Source organism: Monopterus albus, unplaced genomic scaffold (assembly GCF_001952655.1).
Source record: "Monopterus albus unplaced genomic scaffold, M_albus_1.0 scaffold17.1, whole genome shotgun sequence".
Lineage (NCBI taxonomy): Eukaryota > Metazoa > Chordata > Actinopteri > Synbranchiformes > Synbranchidae > Monopterus > Monopterus albus.
In genome coordinates this window covers 4,122,601-4,138,234 of record NW_018127897.1, presented here as the reverse complement: position 1 = coordinate 4,138,234, position 15,634 = coordinate 4,122,601, and the positions used below count along the sequence as shown (strand labels likewise).

The 15,634-nt window shown below is 41.3% G+C and overlaps 1 protein-coding gene across 1 annotated transcript in view; it reads right to left on the bottom strand.

Annotated features, from left to right (window-relative positions):
• Positions 1-2,645: 2,645 nt before the first annotated feature.
• thsd4 (thrombospondin type 1 domain containing 4) overlaps positions 2,646-15,634 on the bottom strand; it is a 47,609-nt gene continuing 34,620 nt past the window's right edge. The window contains exons 8-18 of the mRNA XM_020592347.1: positions 12,402-12,606; positions 10,266-10,441; positions 9,988-10,084; positions 9,583-9,780; positions 9,077-9,206; positions 7,975-8,179; positions 7,439-7,612; positions 6,285-6,458; positions 5,944-6,123; positions 3,445-3,589; positions 2,646-3,116 (exon numbers count right to left, since the gene is read on the bottom strand). Of these exons, the coding sequence (XP_020448003.1) occupies positions 2,974-3,116; positions 3,445-3,589; positions 5,944-6,123; positions 6,285-6,458; positions 7,439-7,612; positions 7,975-8,179; positions 9,077-9,206; positions 9,583-9,780; positions 9,988-10,084; positions 10,266-10,441; positions 12,402-12,606 (1,827 nt within the window). The 3' untranslated portion in view covers positions 2,646-2,973. The remainder of the gene's footprint in view (positions 3,117-3,444; positions 3,590-5,943; positions 6,124-6,284; positions 6,459-7,438; positions 7,613-7,974; positions 8,180-9,076; positions 9,207-9,582; positions 9,781-9,987; positions 10,085-10,265; positions 10,442-12,401; positions 12,607-15,634) is intronic.

Genomic DNA, 15,634 nt, shown 5'->3' with positions numbered 1-15,634 from the left:
TACACAGCAGCCAGAAACACAGCACTATGCTCTCTTGCTAGATAATAAGGCCAGCATTTCAGCAATAAAAACTCTATGTCTGGTGAACAGTGCTTATAAACAGTCCATACATCTCCACACCAGGAGTTATTGATAAACACACACACACACACACACACAGCCTCCTTTTACCTTCCCCGAAGCAGCAGTGCAGTCTAACCGATGTACAGAATGTGTTTGTAGCTGAATCGTGGAATCTGGGACTCTGTCAGAAAGCCAAGCCTTTTATATAGAGGTTAGTACTCTGGATCACTAATATTCTGTGAGCCAGACCAAATAAATAAATCTTGACAATTCCTCTCAAAAAAGAAACAGTAATAAATCAGCCTACAGTGTATAATTACAGCAAGTGTAACCCCTACTATAAATCTGTTGCAATACCACCTTTGGCATCTAGATGAAGGCCATGAATTATTTCTTTGTCCTCCGTGATGTCAAACTGAATCTTGGGAATGAAGGAAATGCTCTAACTTGTACAAACAATTAGTAATTTTGCTTATTTCAGAAAAACTTTAATAACACCATGAGAATCAACTGCTGAACACTTGAATAAGACAAATGCAGATGTATTAATAGTTTCAGTTATATGCTGAATACTGAAAGCTTTTGATATTGCCTGATTGTTTTAAAAAGATCTACAGTATATCATTTATTCTGTCAGTGGTGGAATAGTTATCCAGATCCCTTACTCAAGTACAACCTCAAATCAGAAAAAGTTGGGACATTACGTAAAATCAAAATTAAAACTGAAAATAGAGATATGTAAATTATCTGTGTCCTATTTTACATTGAAAGCAATGTGGAGGAAAAGGGTGTACTGTGGTCAGGTGAATCAGAATTTCAGGTCTTTTTTTGGAAGGAATGGACTCCATGTGCTCTGGACCGAAGACGAAAAGGACCATCAAAACTGTTACCAGCAACAAGTCCAGTCATGGTCTGGGGTTGTGTCAGTGCCCTTGGTAAAGGTAACTTACACTTCTGTGAGGGCACCATTACTGCAAAAATATACATAGAGATGTTGGAGCAACATATGCTGCCTTCAACAACATCATTTCCGGGGACACCCATGCATATTTCAACAAGACAATGCAAAACGTCATACTGCACATTACCAAGGCTGTGGAAGAAAAGGGTGTGAGTACTGGCCTGGCCTGCCTGCAGTCCCCACCTGTACCCAGTAGAGTATGTGTGATGCATTTTGAAATGCAAATTGTGTCAACAAAGACCCAGGACTGTTGTGCACCTTAAGACTTGTTTGCAAGAAGAATGGGACAAAATGACACCTGACACACACACTCGGTGTCCTCAGTCCCTAAATGTCTTTTAAGTGTTGTGAAAAGAAACAGCAACATCACACTGTGGTAAATGTTGCATTCATGGCACATTTAACATTAATATTTATCATATTTTTTAATTACAATTACTGATGCACATGCAATGTTGCAGCTGGTAAAGGGAGAGCTAGTTTTAATGAGTTTACAGCATGTGCTTATAATTTGAAGTAGGTCACATACTAATGGGTAGCTTGTTCCACTGGAGATCAATAAAGTCTTATGAGTATATTGTAATTTTTGTATTAATCTGGTTCTGAAAAGTAACTAGTAACTAAAGTTAAAATAAACATAGTAGAGTAGAAAGTACAATATTTGCCTCTTAAATGTAGTCAAGTCAAACTATGAAGTAGCACAAAATGAAAATACTCAAGTACAGATACCTAAAAATTGTACTTAGAGTACCTGAGTAAATGCACTTAGTTACTTTCCACCACTACACTCTGTTATACATACATTACATATATACATACTGTACATATACACACATACTACAAAGGCTACCTCATTATGGAGCAGGCAGGTAAAAAGGTTAGGCAATCAGTTCATCTTCATCTGGGCCACAAAGAATCCCTATCCCAGTGAAGTCCAGATTCTCTCCAGAGAACATCGCTGGTCTGAGAGAGGAGTTAAGGAAGCTATTTTTACCCAAATAGAACACCCCTCACTAAATAGGGGTGGTGGACTAAGACACAACTTGTCATCCATCTACAACTCTATTTTGAGATCTCTGCCCAAACATGCCCACCAGGACAATAGGCGTCGGCTGACAGGTGAGGGTTCTAAGACAGGCAACAACTCTCATCGATACTGGGTTATAACGACTCAGTTGTTAGGGGACATTGTTGGCCATCAGAGGACTGAAACATCACCGATGGGGATAAATACCTCTGACTCAACAAAGTGGGTGTTAAATAGTGTCTTCATATGACATCATGTCAAAAATTTGAGCAGTGTAAAGATTTCTATTAGGACATACACAGTCTATACAGTACATAGTTTGTGTTAAACAGTTTACAGATGCTCCTCTCTGCAAACTGCAAACACTGTTTCCCAAGAAACAAAAAAGAAGAAATTCTAGTTGTGATTATAATCCATAAAGTGTTTTAATAATAGTAATCACTTTTATTTGGCCAAGTATGTTACACACAAGGAATTTGTTTCCAGTAGAGAACTGAGGCAGCCATCTGCGGCGCCAACTCAACCGGTGACTCTAACAGTCGGGGGCAACTTGGGGAGTTCAGTGTCTTGTCCAAGGACACTTCAACATGTGGACTGTAGGCACCGAGATTTGAACCTCTGGTTGGGAAATGACTGCTCTACCCACTGAACCACAGTCGGTTCCCTGGCTTGCTACTAGTCTCCCTTGCCTCACCACGGCTCCTGTCCTCCATTATTTCTAGGAATGCCTTTGTCCCAATGGTTGTCTCCAGCAGAACCAACAGAATATTCCTTCTTCAGTTTCAGTCCTTGACAAACAAAACAAGTGTCCATTTTAGGCAAGGCCCAGGCAGTCCACACCTGTGGCTGGCACTGGACCAGAGTGGACCAGAGGGCACTAGGTCTGGCTCGACATGGAGCTGAGGAACCCTGTTAGAGAGTGCTAGCTGCGGCCCTGATGAATCGACTGTCTGTGGGCCACTAGTGAGCACGAAGCGCAGCACGTCATCTTGTAGTAATCATACACACAGAGGCGAGCCTGGACCACCACATTGCAGTTGATGTACTTGTCTCTGCAGTTTTCATCTGAAACAATGTTAAAGTCATAGTCATTATTTCTAACAAATACAGTATGGTCAGTATTAATTCAAAGTGTTGCAGGGGATGGGAGCTTTATCAACATTTACAGGGCCCCTCTCCAGTCCTAGTAGACTCCTGTTGTTGAACAAAGTTTGGGGTTCAGTGCCTTGTTCCAGGTATGATTTCTAGTTCAGGCTTTCAGAGACAGGACAGAACAATACGCTGTCAGCTTACCATTCATTACAATGACCCTTGTGTTCATATGCTAAACTCATTAGTAAAACGTTCATCCAGGTCAGTAATATTCCAGATAACATGTTAGGAGATAACTGACCTACGCGAGGTATGCAGGGCTCTGGGTTGCAATCCTCCCTGTCCGCTGGTCTCAGCTGCTCATCACAGCCCTCACTAGACAGCTTGTTGTCAGACAAGCAGCGTACCTCACGCACACGGAAACCTTTTTCACATGTTTTTGAACACTGGAGGGACAGGAGTCAGAGGCAGCAGTTAATCCCAGGTGAATACATCTCTACACTAAGGTTGGTCTGCTGCTGACATTTTGCTTTGCAAAAATTCTTATATTTGCAATCAGAACCTTTAAAGGCCCTGAAAATGTGCTTCTTACTGTGGGTGATGGGATCCTACATAAACATAGTATTTCCTGCCAAAGTTAGAACTGTTTTGGTCTTTTTTGCATGACAGATCACTGTATTTCTTTTTTCCTTTGTGCTTTTCTCACTGTTTTGAAGTGGGCGGGGCTCATTAGGAAAATGAGATGTTGTGTACATCAGAGTTTAGAAACATTTGAAACAAAATCTGTTGATGATGCATTTTTTTGGACACTCAGTCAAATCTGATCAACCAACAGAGTCCAGATTAGTAGTTATATTTATTATATTTTATTGTTTCTAATTAAGTTAGAGAGAGTTCTAGACATACAAACACGTGATAAATATTTGCACAAAGCAAATATGTTTTTACCCTTTGTTCATGAGATAGAAGTACTAATCAAACCGGAGTGTGATGAGGACAAAAATAACTGACTGTGAAGTGTACAACTTCAGATTTCAACTTTGCAAACACAGCACAAAGTGAGATCCTATTATTATGTACTTTTTTGGGCGTGCAAAATTATTCAGCCCCTTTACTTTCAGTGCAGCAAACTCTCTCCAGAAGTTCAGTGAGGATCTCTGAATGATCCAATGTTGACCTAAATGACTAATGATGATAAATAGAATCCACCTGTGTGTAATCAAGTCTCCGTATAAATGCACCTGCACTGTGATAGTCTCAGAGGTCTGTTTAAAGCGCAGAGAGCATCATGAAGAACAAGGAACACACCAGGCAGGTCCGAGATACTGTTGTGGAGAAGTTTAAAGCCGGATTTGGATACAAAAAGATTTCCCAAGCTTTAAACATCCCAAGGAGCACTGTGCAAGTGATAATATTGAAATGGAAGGAGTATCAGACCACTGCAAATCTACCAAGACCTGGCCGTCCCTCTAAACTTTCAGCTCATACAAGGAGAAGACTGATCAGAGATGCAGCCAAGAGGCCCATGATCACTCTGGATGAACTGCAGAGATCTACAGCTGAGGTGGGAGACTCTGTCCATAGGACAACAATCAGTCGTATACTGCACAAATCTGGCCTTTATGGAAGAGTGGCAAGAAGAAAGCCATTTCTTAAAGATATCCATAAAAAGTGTCGTTTAAAGTTTGCCACAAGCCACCTGGGAGACGCACCAAACATGTGGAAGAAGGTGCTCTGGTCAGATGAAACCAAAATCGAACTTTTTGGCAACAATGCAAAACGTTATGTTTGGCGTAAAAGCAACACAGCTCATCACCCTGAACACACCATCCCCACTGTCAAACATGGTGGTGGCAGCATGATGGTTTGGGCCTGCTTTTCTTCAGCAGGGACCGGGAAGATGGTTAAAATTGATGGGAAGATGGATGGAGCCAAATACAGGACCATTCTGGAAGGAAACCTGATGGAGTCTGCAAAAGACCTGAGACTGGGACGGAGATTTGTCTTCCAACAAGACAATGATCCAAAACATAAAGCAAAATCTACAATGGAATGGTTCACAAATAAACATATCCAGGTGTTAGAATGGCCAAGTCAAAGTCCAGACCTGAATCCAATCGAGAATCTGTGGAAAGAACTGAAAACTGCTGTTCACAAACGCTCTCCATCCAACCTCACTGAGCTCGAGCTGTTTTGCAAGGAGGCATGGGCAAAAATTTCAGTCTCTCGATGTGCAAAACTGATAGAGACATACCCCAAGTGACTTACAGCTGTAATCGCAGCAAAAGGTGGCGCTACAACGTATTAACTTAAGGGGGTTGAATAATTTTGCACGCCCAATTTTTCAGTTTTTTTATTTGTTAAAAAAGTTTGACATATCCAATAAATTTCGTTCCACTTCATGATTGTGTCCCACTTGTTGTTGATTCTTCACAAAAAATTACAGTTTTATATCTTTATGTTTGAAGCCTGAAATGTGGCAAAAGGTCGCAAAGTTCAAGGGGGCCGAATACTTTCGCAAGGCACTGTATATTCCATTCAGACCAATCAAAAGCCTTCTGCATAAACAAGTTTAAAATGTTCCGTATGTAGCAAACCTAATGAGAACCACTTTCTACAGTATGTCTGTAAGCTCAGGGTATGCCTGCATACCTGTACAAACACCATTCAAGCTAATATCTGACTCTGAGTGATTAAGGAGCAGCCCAGATTATTGGTCTTGTTGGACATCAATCACCTATTAAGAATACTAGAGAGAACATGACTTGTTGAACGGCATGTCTACTCATATCTTACTCACAGCACTCCAGTCAGTGTGGTACCACTTTGCTCCACAGGCCTTGAGGTTGCACCTCTGCTGGCTGAGGGGCCGCTCCAGGGAGGAGCACTCATACTGTGGCATGATGGTGAATCCTTCATCTGACTTCATCAGACACACCACTGACCTCTGCTGGCTGCCTGTGCCACACTCTGTAGAGCACTGAGTCACATGTAGCAATAACATTGACCAAATAGTTTTAATTACACATTGCAAAATAGAGGCAGGAAAACATGTCAGTGTAAAGTCATATAAAATCCCATTTATTTAACTACTCTGGGTAACTTCTCCTCAAGACCAGTGACCTCCTGTCATCCTCATACCTGGCCCCAGGGGCCTGTGAACCACTCAATGCGATTCTCACAGGGGCCGTTGTTGCAGACTTGAGAGTCTGCAGGCCGCTCGGTGCCACACCCCTCCAGAGGAAGGCTGCTGATGTAGTTGGACAGGCAGAGGACACCTCGGGTCCGTACACCCATTCCACACTCAGCAGAGCACTGTGGTGAAAACACTCATTTTACTGATCATGCTGTTTAGCAATCAATACCTCTGCTTTAATTTTTGTAAAAAAACAAAACAAAACAAAACAAAAAATACTAACACAATGGGCCACAACCAGATTTAAATGTAAAAAATGCACATCAACTGTATGTTAAGAAAGACATTTGAACAAGGTTGAGTTTGAGCTATAGTACACATATATTAAGAAGGCAAAGTATAAAAACCATTTTCCAAAAACTGAATTTTGCCTGCTTTTGAACAGCTCATATCCTAGCTGGCTTTGTGTTTCACATTCATCAAGTCAAGTCACCATACTGCACTCTTAAGTGGTTTCATCACTGTGAAACAAAAAGCTGGGTTCATTTTTGTTTACTGCTCCTGTCATCTGCTTAGCTCTTCCTTCCCTGCAGTGACCTTCTGGTCATTCCAGTCTGCACTGTCCCAATAGATATCTGATTTTAGCTGAAACAGGAAAAAGCTCTCAGTGCTATTTCTGACTCTTTTTCCTCTTATACAGTCATTCTAATATTCTCAGTCTTTGAAAAAAATCTCCATTCCCTTTCTTTATAGCTCTAACTTGATTAATTTCCTGTCCTAGAACTGTTCATTCTTCAATATGTTCATCAGATTGTTCACCGTGGCTCTAACTCTTGAACACCTACACATTGCTTGAGATAAAGGCAGTCTAGTCAGTGAACGTTACTCTACTGTGACTTTCTTTGTAAGTGGTGGTAGATGACAGCATGACCCCAAAACAGAATGCATGTAAGGAATCATTTGTTATCATTATCAGGGTGCACAAATACAGCTTTATCCATGCACTTCTAGCTGTCAGAATCTATAATGAATACTCTATATAGTGTCTGCTTATCAAGAACAGCTGCCTGATGCATGAGCACAGACCTACAGTATACAGTGACTACCAGTGTTATTAGAATTGAATGTTACTATGTCTCCCGCTGACTCTAACACCTACCCTGTTTCCCCATTCAGTATAGAACCAGCTCTTGGCACAGGCTCCCATGTCACAGTTCTCTACATCGACAGGTCGCAGATTCATGTTGCACTCCTCATCCGGAACAAAGTCGCCCATGTTGCTGACACAGTGCACCTCTCGTGACCTCTGGCCCAGCCCACATGGCACAGAGCACTAGGGAAACACAGGCTGCATGGTTAATACTGCAATGTGGGGGAAAGCACCGCTGAAAGACTGGATTGCTTCCTTAAGGTTTTTCACTCTTTAGCTTTATTCAGTGCGCCAGTGTATGATTATAAGAACTAGACTTTTTTGCATTTTCCTTTATTAACTTAAAATACACTCAGATACCCTTTCAAAGTAAAAGGAGACAAAAAGATGCTGCACCAAACAGTGTGTGAAATTCACTATACAAACTTAAAGAAAAGTTATGATACTGATACAGTTTTTAAGCATACACAATACATTTAACTGTAGAAACAGATCAGACAGGTGCATTGTCATCCAGTCACATTGGGACTGACAGTTTCACTCACAGCGGTCCACTCGGAGCGGATCTGCCACTCACTGCAGATCTTCAGCTGGCAGGTACTGGCAGTTTCAGGCCGCTCCAGGTGTCGACAGCGGCTCGTGTGGACGTTGAGGGTGTGGTTGGCGTAAACCTGGCGACATAGGACCTGCCGGTGCTGCATACCCAAGCCGCAGGTCTTGCTGCATTCTGACCACTCTCCAATATCCCAGCTGCTCAGGTGGAAATGACAAGAGCTCAGTGTTGGGCATACTGTATTTATTTAGTTGTTTCTATGGTGATTTGTTCATTTGAAAATGTGTACGTGTGTGTGTGTGTGTGTGTTTCCCTTTATTTATTCAGGGTAGATTCACTGAGAGACCACCTCTCTTTTTCAGGAACACCCTGTTTACATTCACACAGTTACACATTCACACCTGGAAGCTTCCCAGAACAACCACAGGTTGACCCACTGACCACTGAGTAGCACGACTGGTTGCTCAGGGATTAATGAGGGTGACAAAGGAATTGCCACCTGTCCATTCCTGTTACTTCAGCAAATCTTTCACATCTAATGATTGAAAACAGACATTCTGTGTAATAATGGGTTTGGAGTTCTATACGAAAGTCAAAATTTCCTCAGGTATAAACACAAAACAGATGGTAACATATACTGCAAACCTCATGCTGGTCCTAAAACACCTTCTTGTGTTACACTCAGCCAGACGTAGTGTGCACCACTATTGCTTTTAATTTGGTGAGAGTAGATGCAATCACTTGACTCAATTGATGGTCAAATGTATATACAATAATTTAAAAGTACACAATTCTGTATCAGTCGTCCCTGGTAGGATAGTAGTTAAGGCGCAGCGCTCTTGCCGCTGCGGCCCAGGTTCGAATCAGGGTTGCGTCAGGAAGGGCATCAGGCGTATCACCTCTCAGTGGAAGCTTAGATGTCTGGATACTTATTTACTGAATTAATCAACTTTAGAGTTACTTTTCACAGCTTTCAAGAACATCTAGTAAGTATTGCTTAACAGTAGATCAGTTTGCATTTTGAGAAAGTCTTTTACAGTGGCAGTATACAGCAGTGTGCATACATGTGAGAAAAGAGGAGTGTGGTCTCTCACAATGCTGGGCAGGGCTGCAGGCTGCAGGCCTCTTCCTGTGGACTCGGTTTGCTGCCGCTGTCACACAAAGTGTCTGATGCCTGGACGTGGCTCAACCGGTGGACACAGTGAAAGACGGTGTATCTGAATCCTAAAATGCAGATGTTGGATTTAGGCAGTGAGTCTTATATCTGGAATAGAAACAAATATTTTTTTACATACAAACTGCATGTGCTTCATTCACCTGGAGTCATTGTCAGTGTTCTTTACATCTTCAGTGTCTGTGTCCATATGTAAATGTGGGATAGGTTAGAGAATAATCCTTTTTGTGATAAAAGTTAGCAGCTTATTTTAGTACAATTTATTTTTGAGCATAAGAACTTTATGTTATAGGTTTATTTCTGAAAACACCAGACTTGGCTGTACATTATTTCAGATTAAGAAATCCACAGTCAGTTTGTAAGTCTCAGGGAATGCTTGCAACTAAAAGCCTAAACCATAAATGCAATACCAACTGCATTACATACCTTTACCACAGGAGGCACTGCAGTCTGTAGCACCAGCCAGTTTCCAGTTGTACTCTCTCTCACGTCTGGGTAGCGGTGCAGCGGGCACCTGGATATCGGGAAGATGAGGAGGGTATCTCCCCCCACCTGCTGGGTTGAAGTTTTCCTGGTGAGTGTTGCTGTGGGGGTCATATCCGCCCTGTCCATTCACGGTGTTCTCTAAGACATGGACATCTGAGTTTAGGTGCATTAAGAGATGCTTGGTTGCCTGGATGGTTGTATGAATAGATGGATATATGGATAGAATTGCAACTAACACTCATTCATTTATTAACAGTTATTCAGTTTGTGTATAAAATGTATTGAGTAATCAGACAAAGCTATAGTACAGTAATAAACAGGGGGTAGAAAGTGGGTCCCATTTACCTTCTGGTCTGTGGTTTGGTAGCTGAGGGCCCACTGGCTTCTCAGAGGGGAGAATGTATTCATAATGAACACCAGGGTTTGGTTGCTGGAAAATCATCTGAGGCAAAAGAGAGGAAAATCCTAAAATAATACTTTTCATCTATTCAAATATTTGCTTTTCCAATATGTGATTTCTGCTCCGGAAATCTTATTTACTCAGACCAGACTTAGGCTTTTTATAGTAAGAAGGAGAGTCACCACAGTAAGTATCTTGAAGTCCAAGCTGATTTTTTACTCACATAAACATCCAAGATCTCATTGGTGGGCCCTTCAGCGAGAAAGGACTCCCCAGCAGTGCTACTGATTTCATTGGGTCGGCGGTAGGTGAACATGGTCCCCCCTCCCTCATACTTCCCTGGTCGGTCAATGGCCCAGTTTCCATTAATGATGGATCTCCCTGATTGACTTCGGAGAGCTGAAGGACACAGAGAGAACATGTTCACTGCTGTTAGGCCTGAGTTTCATGTTTAATGTAAAACTATTTACACATAATGAAAACTAGTTTAAAAAAATCTCTGACACTGTCTCTCTCCACCCTATAAAGTAATTAAAGATAACTAAATAACGCTCTCACGTGCACTTTCAAAATAATGTCCTAATGTAATCTGTTTGTGCTTCATGCAAATCCTGAAACAAAATCTTTTCTACTGACTTCAGAGGCCATTAGAAATGCATTAGAGGTGTAACATTAGACAGTCTTGTAAAAGAGAGTTTGGACAACTAAAAGCACTATGAAAGATACACAAAGGAGAACAGAAGCTTACTGAGGGGACGTCTGGGATGTGGTGATGCTACAGTAGGTGGCTGCTGTTAGATTATTGCCCTTGTCACATACTGTAGTCTTGTTTGCATTTAAAACATAGTGGTGTAATTCCTCACTTTAATTAAAAAGGATGATGAGCGGTGAAGGGTAGGATCCTCCAATGAAAACGTGTTAATGCACCTTATGTGGGGACAGAACTGGGGCTGTTGTATTTTTCCTGTCAATCTACTGCTGAACTAGGGCCATGGCTCTCATTAAACAGTCATCTCTGAAAATAACCCATTACTGTATCCTACAGCTGCACATCTATAAACACACCACTTATCTGTGTAGTGTGTCTCACTTGGAGGCTGTAATTTAAGGCTCTACCACAGTGGAGGGTGGTTATACAGGCCGTAAGGATGAAAAGGTGACACCACCCCTTGTTTATTTGCCTTTCAATCAAGCCAGCTGAATTAATTTTACAAGCATCTGCTGCACTGAATTGTCAAATGTCAACATATTGAATAATCCCCAAAATGTGATTTTAAAACCCTCCTTCCTATTTCAAGCATTACTAATTACTCAGACTCTTGAGAAACAAGTGTTTAAAACCCTATTCTCAATAACAACAGGTACTAAAACATTATTATTATTATTGATTTTAACATTCTTGACATGCTGCAATGAAACTATCTCCACTGAATTTATTCCCACCCAAACTGAGCCAACACACGTGGAAGGGATTAGTATATCAATGAAAAATATGTACAGCACTTATATTTGGTAACTTCATCACCCCCCAGAAGAAACACCAAGCTCAGCACAGCAGGGAATGAGGAGTAACTATAAGAACTTCTGCTACAGGGGAACATAGACTCATAGCCTTCAGGTGGATGCCGGGGTCAAGGTGGTGCTTTTGAAATGCTACATTACGTGTATAGGAGCAGCAGTAGTTGCAACAGAAGAAGCAATGACACGCTGTAGCTTTCAGCAGTGAGTTCTTAAGTAAACTACAATAATGAAAAGGGTGTGTTGGATATACAGAATGTTGTACTGAGAAGAGGAAACTGTGTGAAAGTAGTAGCAGTCTCTAGCTGACTGATGAAACAACCTCACAGCTGGTAACTGTCAGTCCTAGTCAAGGAATGAAGCTATTTCTGTACTAGTGGTAGTTAATTTTATTACCTCTGCTTAGTGAATAATGTTTTTACTGGCATTTTTTGGTTGGTTTGTTCATTTCATAACTCAAAAAGTAATGAATGGATTTTGATTACATTTTTTGGAGTGCTAGGGTATGGCCCATGGGACGATCTATTTGATTTGGATTCTGATCAGATCCAGGATTTTTTAACATGGTTCTCCACCACTGGGAGGTTTTAATACTAATTTCAGTATTTTTGTTTCTACTCTATGCATAATGCCTACAATGCTTGGGCAATAATTGCACGATAACATCCACATAAGTTCTACCATACTTCACAGTATGATCCAGATCCAAGCAATATTCCAGATGTGCTGATCCAGAATCATAGAAAGCCTGCATCTTGAGCAAGACAACAGAAGCGCATTTAGCTAAGGTTTTCTTTTCTAGAACTACAGTGCAGTATAAATGTGATGTGTTTTTTGTCACCTAGGTAATTCTGACTCTTCACCATCTCTGTGATGTTGATCTTGATGGCTCCCTCTGGGATCTCCACTATCTTGTGATAGCCGATCTTGGACAAACTGTGCCTGAAGACTCCAGAGACCAGCCTGCAGGTTGTATTGTCCCCTCCACATACACCACACTTGTCCATCACCTTCCCTGATCCGAGATACTCATCACATCCTAGACTCTGTGACACAGAGGAGAAAAACAAGATTAAATGAGGAAGTGTGGAGTGGAGTGAAACAGCTGGAGCGAGCTGACGTATATACACTTCAAGTGCTCAATAAAATTGTTGATTAAGGTTTCCTGGATGTGTGCAAGTACATGAATTATTCTTGGTCAATAGCAATTTGGCACATGACATAATAATTACAAAGCTAGACCAAGTTGCACTTGTTAAATGAACTCTCTAAATTCAGATAATTGAGTATATTAGAATAACTAATTAGCTGGGACCCTGTTACTTGGCAAGCAGCATTATTTTAGCATGAACTGATCCCAGTGTCACATCAGTGGTAATAAATCAAAAGAGACCTGGGGACAGTAAAAATAGAGCAGTTAACATAAATTCAACCAAACAAGCAGTAAAAGCAACTCACTGTGCAAACAGGTGGTACAGAAGCCAAAACTGGTTCCAGTGAGCTACAGCACACTCAAACATACTGGGCTGTGATTCTCACAGCACCAGGGGCGGTCCGAAACAGACCACAGTCACCGGTAAGAAAAGCAAAAACGTGGACATCAAGGTGGGAAAGAGGTAATGACACAGGAACATACTGTGATTGGACAGCAGCTAATTTCCAAATCGGACCAAATCAAAAATTGACTGGAAATGCATAGTAAGTCCTAACAAATGCGGTCATTGCCATGGGTTTAGCTGCATAGAGCAGTCATAAGTTAGTTCTTGACCAACAAAAAAGATAGGACAAGGATGTAGAGAAAGGTAAAAGAAAGAGATGAAAACAAGCATAAAGGAGAGATGGAGGGAGAAACGGTACACAAGCATGGACTGAAGTCAATGGGGTGAACTCAAAGACGAGAGTATGATTCTCTCTCGCCCCTAGCAGCTCCCTCTATTCTGGGCCAAAAGACCACCTGGGCCAAAACAAACATGAAGTGCCTCCTTCCACACAGGAAATAAGTGATGAGAGAAAGGAACAGCAAACCAAGAGTGCTGAAAGTTTTAAATAAGACTCTTCTGTGGTCAGTGTGGAATCAGGTTGCATACAGCATGGGGTTGAATAAAGCTTGGAAAAAATCATTAAACATAACATAGTAACATTCATGGAAGCACTGCTGCATTTCATGAGCTTGTCTTACTCATCAGTGAATACAAAGCAACTTAGAATGCTGCAGTTCAGTAAGTACATAATGCATGGAAAAACACATCTGAGGAAGCAGTAAGAGCAAAACTAATAAAAATGCAGTCATAGAGGGCTGTTGGTGACATGACTAACAACGCATATATCCTCCACATCGCTACTGTAAATCCTAATCCATAAATCCTCGCAAACTAAAACATTGCAGTTTTAGCAGATTTGCCTGAAAAAGGGAAAAAAATGTTCCCCTCATAAAACAGAAGCTGACATGGTGAGAGTTTATCTGTGGTCATTTCAAAGGGAGAATGTCTAATTCCAAACATGTCCCTGTGGGAGTGGAGAAGAAGCACTGTCATTTATTGACCCCGCTGTAAATTTAATATCATATTATTGTGGATTTAAAAACACAGATGGTTTTTGTACTTTTTCATATGGAAAGAGCCAATAGGTTCTCCAGCATAGGAAGCATTAGTGTTAACTTTAACTATACTTTATATATAGTTATTTGGACAATTGCACCATTAAAATCACTAAACTGTCACAACAAACTTTTTAGCTTTGCAGTAGTGTGCTGCACAAAACACCAACATCCCTGATGAATCCACCAGACTGTTACAGTTGTCCTGCAGGCTGTCTCTGACAAATGTGACTCTGAACCCGTGTCAGTGGTGCCAGGACATATGAGCACAGCCTCTTCCTCTTCTCAGCAGAAACAGAAATCTCAGTGTGGCTGATGACTGAGGAGGCAGTTTTGGACTCTCAGGATAGTTTCTCCACTCACAGACTACATCAGTCTTTTTTAAAAATTAGATTATAGTTAATTTGATTAGGTAATTTATTTTTGGGAATAAAAGCCCACATACATATATACTGTATATACATTTCAGTGAATATGTCATACACAAGATTCAATGTACTTGGTAAAATTTTTACAATGATTTTGAACAAAAGATTATTATGCTATGCAGAAGAGAATATATTCTGCAAGGAACAAGCTGATTATTGAGGTTATTCTACAATAGATAATATTTTTATTTTACAATCAGCTGTCCAGAAATATATTACAAATCTTAAGGGTAGGATGCATGATATGTTTAATAATCTTTCTAAAGCATTTGACAGTATTCAGCACAATCTGTTGTATTTTATTCTTATCAAGGAGGGTATCGGTGGTAATGTCTGTAGTGTTCTGAAGTCCATGTATTCTCAGCTGACATCATATGTGGAAAGAATTGAGAGGTTGACAAAGTATTATATTAAACTTGATACAAGACAAGGTTGCTGTCATGATTCTGTCTCGTCTGCTTCCTGTCTCAATCAGCGATTGACAGAAAAAGCACAATATATAGTATACTTCACTTATCCTCGTCTGGCTCTATAATTGAGTTCACTCCGTGACATCATTGGCAGATTTACGCATCAACCCCGACAGTACGATCTGGCCAACATGGCCACTCCACTCTCGATTCCTGCTCTGAAGCCCTTTTCTAGGCCTGATCTCGAGCTACAACTGGCCCAGTTTCCCAATGGGTCGGTCCACAGACAGTGACAGCAGTGTTTCACTTATCCTCGTCTGGCTCTATAATTGAGTTCACTCCGTGACATCATTGGCAGATTTACGCATCAACCCCGACAGTACGATCTGGCCAACATGAACTTAGCCAGCAAGGATTACTCACGTTTTGGCAGTGTATCTGTACACATGCATCGGAGGGACAGCTTTCATGCCACTCATCAGCACAACACACCTGTTCGCTCGCATCTCCAATCTGAGCCACCAGCTCACAGAGCCCTCACACCTCCATCAAGGTGGGGATGCTTTTTCACACCCCAGTAACCCAGCCATGCTCTGGGGAGATACCCTTGACTCCAGCTGAAGCCCGAGCCATTTGGCCG